At 39.9% G+C, this 7,653-nt stretch overlaps 1 protein-coding gene across 1 annotated transcript; it reads left to right on the forward strand.

Annotated features, from left to right (window-relative positions):
- The first annotated feature begins 1,031 nt into the window (after positions 1-1,031).
- On the forward strand, positions 1,032-7,021 carry scn4bb (sodium channel, voltage-gated, type IV, beta b). Its single transcript, XM_062433719.1, has 5 exons — positions 1,032-1,116; positions 5,032-5,195; positions 5,276-5,510; positions 6,591-6,720; positions 6,925-7,021. The coding sequence occupies exons 1-5, from the start codon at positions 1,032-1,034 to the stop codon at positions 7,019-7,021; spliced, it is 711 nt and encodes a 236-aa protein (XP_062289703.1).
- Positions 7,022-7,653: the final 632 nt, after the last annotated feature.

The following is a 7,653-nucleotide window of genomic DNA, read 5'->3' on the forward strand; positions in this document are numbered from 1 at the left end:
AGTACACGCCCCAAGTCAGGAGATGGGGAGGAGGGAGGGAGCAGAGAGAGGAGGGGTGAATGGGGGAAGCGATGGAAGAGAGAAAGAGGATAAGAGGGGTACAGGGGCAGGTGAGGGAGGGGACACAGAGGGATGAGGGAGAGAGAGAGAGAGAGAGAGAGCGAGAGAGAGAGAGAGTTGGCACGCAAACAAAGAGGGTGGGGGGGGGGAAAGTTGCGAGATAGCAGGAGGGACGGGCTGGGAGAGGAGTCAGCTTCACGGGGGCTCTGCTGTGGAGGAATGAGAGCAGCAGCTTTTCCTCCTGTCCATCTGTCTTTTTACCTTTCTGTTAGTCTCTACCCTCATCTCTAATTGTCTCTCGTCCTGGCTGCCGCTGCAATGTGGCTGTCTCTGCAGTGAAAGTGCTGCCTGGCGGATTCTCCTTGAGTGAACCCTGACTGTGCGCATTGAGTGTTTGCTGCTGTCCTGTCCACACTGACTCAGCTGTGCAGGCAGCCCGCCGGCCTCTGAGTGAACACCGGCTGCTGAAGCAGGTAGGCATAACACTCACCTTCAATTCATGTTTCTTCTTTCAGCTTTACATGCAGGCAGTGTTGCAGTATGTGTATGCAAACACATATGCAGGAAACATGCAACCACACATTACATCTGTGAAATGTAACTTTTTTTTGGTACTATCTGTGGTTTTATAGTGATTCAATGCCCTATTTCAAGATATCATTTGCAACTTTTTCTTACACTATCCCTTCTCTCTCTGTCTTTCTCTCTCTCCTCCTCTGCCCTCTGTCTAACCTACAGTCTCTCCCACAGGAGTGCTGTCGGGGCTGGCAGGCAGGCTCACTTCCTCCAGGACTGCTGTAGGTGCAACATTGGGACGTGTCTCATTTGAGTACTAGACACCCAGGCAGCAGGTTCCAGACCGAGTCCAGGAGACCAAAGGGGCCGAGCTGTGCTGAACGATACCTTACTTGCAATCCCGAGCCGTTTCTGGATTCTGCAGCAGTAACTGTTTTGGCGCAAATATGTCTGCCATGGAGGTCCAGTGGGTTGGGGTCAGATCCCCAAAGCCGGGCCCTCCACACGCCAGTGTCTGCCTGATCCTCTCAATGCTGCTTGGTAATGTCTAATCCTCACTTAAGGTCACCTCCCTTTAATTTGTGGTCATTATGCCGCAGCTGATGTGAACAGTTCTGCCTCCTCTGTCTTTGATAACCACTAGCTTGTGCCCAACATCAGTGTGGTGTGTATTTGAGTTGTTTTGCAGAGCAATGATGATGTAGCTCTTTCAGATCTGACAATGACCTTCATCTGCTTCTGACCTATGTATCTGTTAGCAGCTGTATTCTCTGCATGTGTTGTTACATGTGTTTTACAAAAGGATGTTGCTTTTGGTGACTGGACTGGCTGCAACATAAAACATATTGTGATATTGAAAATAGTGTGATTAGTGCTTTTTCCCCCCATGATGTTGTGCTTCATCTCTGAGCAAAATGTGCTTCTGGTTCTGGAAACACAAAAAGGACATGACTGAACTTTTCATGAAAACCTGTTACAGTGTGAAATGCTGTACCATGGCTGGTGGAGTTACAGTTTGGTGTTATCTGTGATCTATAATGGTTTGGATTGGGATTGAATGTCCACTAAAGGATATGTCAGCAGAATAAACTGGATTTGTGATGGAAAAGCTTTGTCAGACTCTAGTCACTCTAGACTAGGCTCTGTCATTCAAAGTGTATTGTACTGGACCTGATGTGTATCTGCAGTAAAAGAGCAGCAAAGTCACTCTGAACAGCCCCAAGAATAAGTCAGTAAAACATCTTTTAGTCATAAACTTTTGAATCAAGAATTTGAGAACGAAGAGAAATTTGGTAGTGAACGTACAATAACAGAATGTATTTAGATTGGACATTGTTGTTGCAGGTTGTGGTGTGGTGGATACACATTATCAGGTGTGAAAACTGAATTATGTTAACCACTGGCTGATTGTTCATTGTTAATTGTTAAACAGAGCACTACTAATTCAAGAAAGCTCAGACTTTAGACTGATTAGTCATCTCTTTTGAGTAAAATGCATGTGTTTCTTCCATTACTTTTTCCCTACATGGTTCCTTCATTCATTACTTGTACACTTCCTGGACTAAACCACCTCATGGGTGTGGACAATCAATGCAGCAACAGCGCAGTAAACATTTAGTAAAGTTTATCCAATTATTTCTTCTTTAAAATATTGCTCAGCCCTTTCTAATAATAAAAAATGTGTCCACTTCACATTGTGATATATTTACACACATTGTGTTACTTTTCAGAACAAGAATAGCTGTTTCTTGGTCACAGGTGTTTTTTCTGTGTTGAGAAAAAACAAGAAGCATTTTGACCACCTTACAGAAACTGTATGGCAGACTCAAGCAACATATGCATTAAGTACTGCATTAAGAAAGATGCTACAGCAGTTGAGCAGTTGAACAGAATGATCAGTTTTTGTAAACATGCACATTTACTAATCAGGCAAAAATGTATAACTAGGAGTACTAAAGCTGATATATAAAATACTCAGATAGTGATTGTGTGCTTAGGTAGGTTTATATCTGTAAATAAAAGCATTCAGACCCAGACACGACAATGCTTCTTTAGACTAAAGTTGGTGACATCATTTCTCCAATATGAGCTGCTGAATTACTAATTGAACAGTGCTTCCAAAGCAGACATGCATTGAATTTTTGCTCCACTTCAAGAAACATCTTGTTTTATTTCACAACATTGACATTTAGTGAGGTTGGAATGTTGGAATCATTTTGTTTTCAGACACATTCCTCTTTTTATTTTCTATTTATACACATCAGTAATCGCCTTTGACCAGGTGCAATGAGATTGATCAATACAATTTTGAGAATATATACACTTTATCTATCAAGAATAAATCACATTGTCACAATCATTTCATGAGAAGAAGTAAATAATATTTTATTCCAACTTTATGGGCAACAGTGTATTAGTCTGAGGTCTATCTTTAAATTCACACTAACTAAGATAGTTGGATATATTAAATATAAAAACTGGCACAGAGAGCATTTTGTTTGTTAATGCAGCATTTATTGTTGTAAAGTTGACATATGTAGGCTAAAAAACTGGAGCACCACTGCTCCACTTTTATCTGAAACACCCAAGACTTTCCTTGCAAAACACAACGAACAGTCATCTACTGACTTTTTGAAAAGTTTGTAATGCTTGAATGGGACAAAACACAACAGAGTTCAAGGTCCATAAATGAAAAAGAGATACTTTATCATGTATTTGTGCTTGTTTTGTTCTTGGTTGCAGTCTTGTCAGCAACTACAGTGATAGAAACAATTGAAAACAGAGATATTTTACAAAACTGAGATTTTAAGAACACAGAGGGACACAAAGTTCAGAAAGGATGAAAAGGGAGCATTGCAAAAAAAGTGCAAAGGTGTATGTGATTGTGGCACAAAATAATGTGCATCAGTAAAGAGACAGGAGGGGCGATGCTGTTACTCTCTCTCGTCATTGTTTCTATTCTACTGTTTTTGCAAGCTCACTGTGCTGCATTGGACCAGCTGTAGAAAAGATTGGAGGGAGTGAGTTTGTAAGATAGCAAGAGTCAGATGAGAATGAATCAATAACATCCTCACATGCTCTCCTTCACTGTGTTTAGCCATCTGTGCTGTTCTTAGCTATGTTATTCTGATTTGCTGCAGTGGTGCTTGTCCGGCCGTTGACCTTGACCATGTTATGAACGAGGCGTTACACGGTGTGCACAAAACAGACGGCAGAATCAGAAGAAAATACAGCACAAAAAAATGCTCCAGCAGCTCTAGCAGCTGTTTAGTATGTTAAAACTGTTCTGATTTCTCTGTGTAACCTCTGCATCTGTGTGATGGTTCTGCACAACACCTTGTCAGCGTAGTACACGCCTCACACACTAGATGGCGGTATTAGGCACAAGCTAGGAAAAAGAGAGAGAGTTGATATTGAATGTCTTTGCTAACTGTGACCTTGATACATGTCTGGGCACAAAACTGAGCAGCTAAGTATGACAGTGGAACACCTGCACCTGTATCTATTATATATTTAGAATTAATGAGTAAAAAATAAGAAACAAACACCCATTTTTTTAATTGGTGGAGCCAAATGGGAGGAAGTAAGATTTGATCACTTGTGGTGTTATGTTACTGAGGATTTGACAAGCCAAGTGCCAAAAATAGACATATTATGTATGCATGTTATAGAGTGATCTTAAAATCATAAACATGTAAATTAAACAGTTGATATGATAAACACTATCTCTGTAAAATTTGAATAACCCAGTGATTTGATTCAATGAATGATGCATACACAACTCTAGCATAATCACCTTATTAGTGTACATCAGTAAAAGTGCAAAACCAGACAGCTGTGAAATGTGTGTCATTTGCTGTGCACTGTGGACCCACACTAAAGACAAGTTTGAGTCTTTTATCGCTAGTGTTTCAGCATGTATGAGACAGACTGACTGTCACTGTCCACGAACCTCTGCTCATTCTTTTTGTTCACATACAGCAGGATGAGCAGATGTGATGTGACCATAAAACAAGTCCAAGGCGTTATGTTACATTAAGTTGAAGTTTTTCATTTTCATTGGCACCTATACCGTGGATGTCGGGAATATATTGTCTTATGAGAAATATTGTGCAAAGGAGAAGAAAACCATTCAGTAGTCAGTCATTCTTTTGCAAGAACAATGGAAATAAAAGGTTGAGGTTACATGATTAATTTTACCATGATAATGACATTTATTTGTTGGGGCATGATGCTGAACTTAAAGGAATAGTTTGATATTTTGTGGAATACCCTTATTTGCTTTCTTGCTGAGACCTAGATGAGTAGACTGACACTGAGTGGTATTAATCTTCTCTTTAAATCTTGGCAAGAGAGCAAATAAAAAAAAATTCTCAAAATGTCAAACAATCCCTCTAAAATTGACCCCTGTGTAGTCTTACCGTGCTGTTTTTTTCTATACACCTTCCTCCTCAGGTTTGTGGTATACTCAGGCCCTGGAGATGAATGTCGGGAAGATTCCCTTCCTGGAGGCAGTGAATGGCAGCACAGTCATGTTGCCTTGCACGTACGCCAGCTGTATCGGCATCGACAACCTCTATTTCAACTGGCAGTTCAATGACAACGGCACCATGCATAAGGTAAGAACCTCTTCCTAAGAGAAAGGCTTATGTTCAGGTTTTGTGGTTTTGGATGATTGGCAGCTTTCTGGTCCTATTAGGTGTGTGACTCAATGATCGTATCGGAGGATTCAGATCCAGACGTGAAAATATATCGAGAACGGGTGGAGTTTGTGGGGAAGAACCATAAAACCATTGACCATAAAAACAATGTGTCCATCTTGCTGTGGAACATCACCTTTGAGGATGGAGGCCAGTACACGTGTTTTGGACGCAACCCCAGAGAAAAGGACAAGAACCACAGTACTATCTTTACCCTCATTGTGGTGGACGAGGGTGAGTGGCAAAAGTCTAATGTGGTGTGATTTTTGTGAGGTAGGGGCCTGATTTATTTTACTGTATAGGGTACTTGTTACTACATATTAATGGAGGTGTCAGGTAAACGCTCATGATTTGCTGTTTTGGTTTAAAGTCCCCCTCGACTTAAAAACTGATTTTTCCTTTGTTTGGCCATGTTATGTTTGAGCTTGACTGAGCAGAATAATGTATGTGCAGAAAATGAGACTAGAAGACAATGTCAGTCACATTAAATGTAAGTTAAAGCAAAACAAAACAAGTCTGGCAACCAATCAAGTGCCGCTACACAACTGACACATTGGTGATGTGAAAACTTAAAGCCTTCAGAGCACATACTTAGAAGATAGATTCTATATTTTTTAATGAGGGAGAAGGAGGAGATGTCATTTTAAGGATTTTTATATGTCCTAAAACATATCTGAAGGGATCTTTAACTACTTGCACTGAAATACAATTTAGTGTAAAATTCTCAAATATGGGATAACACTAATAAATACTGACAGCTGTAAACATTTCTCCAAATATGGACCGTTAGAAGATCCCTTCATAATGCATTTACAATCTAAATGATGGGGGACAGAATCCACAGGCCTAATTTTGAAGGAATAATGTATTTAAAAGTTGTTGTCAAGACAACGAGAGGCTTTAGCTGTTTGACTTAGTTTAAAAAAAAAAAAAGTGAATATCTTCCACTGTTAGTCTTTTTAGTAAAAAATCTCTCTTTGTGTCTGAGCAGGCAGTGTTTTCCTGTTCAGCTTCAGTGGAGAGCGTAACAAAAAGAAGGAACTAGGCACTTAAAAGACTAACTTGAAAACTTGATTTGACTAATTTGGATGGCGGAAACCTCATATTAAATGCTTAAATTTGTATTAGTGGGAGAGTAGGAGGCTTGTAGATTTTGTACTCCATCACTTACATTGAAAGAGTATTATGAAGTGATCTCTCTATGAACAAGAGGAATAATTACAGCAGGAAAAAGGGTGTTCATTTGGGCACCTGATTGTTGTATTAAGAGAGACAGACTTGAAAACTTGTGGTCCTGTCCTTTGATATCTGCAGTGCGGGTGGTGGACAACACACTGACCATCATCATAGCCTCAGCTGTAGGTGGAGGCATCGCAGCACTGATGGGCTTCATGTTGCTCAAGAACTTCACTCTATTTGTTCTTTCCAAGCTTGAGGAGAAAAAGTGAGTTTTTCCAACCACCCGGATATTTATCAGCAATGCAGCCTTTTCATACTGTTTTATTAGAGTACATTGTTGATGATTGGCAGCATGCTCAGATACTATACATGCTCAAGTAGATAACAAATTAAGCAAGCTCAAGCTATTTTTTTTAGTTGCTATGAATCTAAATATGTCTTCTTCTCTTCTCCCTTCACCCTACTGCAGTAAGGAGTGCCTTGTAACTTCATCAGGGATCGACAACACAGAAAATGGCCTCTCAGGATCCAAAGCTGATTCAAAACCAACACCAAAAAAGAAATGAGAAGGTGTATGTATATAAAACCATGAGTTCTCATATTTATATACCTTATTTGCATATATTTGTATATGTGTGTATGTTTGCACACTCACAGCTTTATTATGTTCAAGTTAACTTCAACTTAAACATTGTGCCTGGCTGTGGCCATCACAGGGGAATGTACAATATACCCAGAGGAAAATGTTGCTGCTCAAAGTTTGCTACAGCTCGGGGAGACAAAACTGATTCTCATTTCAGCCTCATTTTGGACTCTATTTGGTCTGATATGTTTCTCCTAAAATTAGAATTTTTAGAAAAAAATGCAGATTGCCTTAATCGACCAGTAACAACTGACTATTTCAGCTAGCAGTGTAAAAACTGTATATAAATGTGTCTCTTCTCAGTGGAACATATTAAAGAAGTGCACAGCATTCAACTACTTTAGTCTTTAAGAAGCATTTGTGTATGAGGACTTATTTGACCATGGTCACCTCAACAAATGTCACTCCCTCTAATGTGCCAAATTCAATAATTTAGAGTCTTTGCAGCCCTCATGCAGCATTTATTTATCAAAGCTTTTTTTTTTGTCCATCCATCCTGTGTGCCATAGCGCAGGATGTAAGCTGCCATAATGACAGAAAGACCAAATACAAATA

Source organism: Scomber scombrus, chromosome 14 (genome assembly GCF_963691925.1).
Source record: "Scomber scombrus chromosome 14, fScoSco1.1, whole genome shotgun sequence".
NCBI classification, from domain to species: Eukaryota; Metazoa; Chordata; class Actinopteri; order Scombriformes; family Scombridae; genus Scomber; species Scomber scombrus.

What these genes read in the sequence shown, in the direction of transcription:
- scn4bb (XM_062433719.1), top strand. Translation starts at nt 1,032, where the DNA reads ATGGAGGTCCAGTGGGTTGGGGTCAGATCCCCAAAGCCGGGCCCTCCA. An exon ending in GATCCTCTCAATGCTGCTTG is followed by an intron (nt 1,117 to 5,031) that starts GTAATGTCTAAT and finishes CTTCCTCCTCAG; the next exon opens with GTTTGTGGTATACTCAGGCC. An exon ending in ACAACGGCACCATGCATAAG is followed by an intron (nt 5,196 to 5,275) that starts GTAAGAACCTCT and finishes TGGTCCTATTAG; the next exon opens with GTGTGTGACTCAATGATCGT.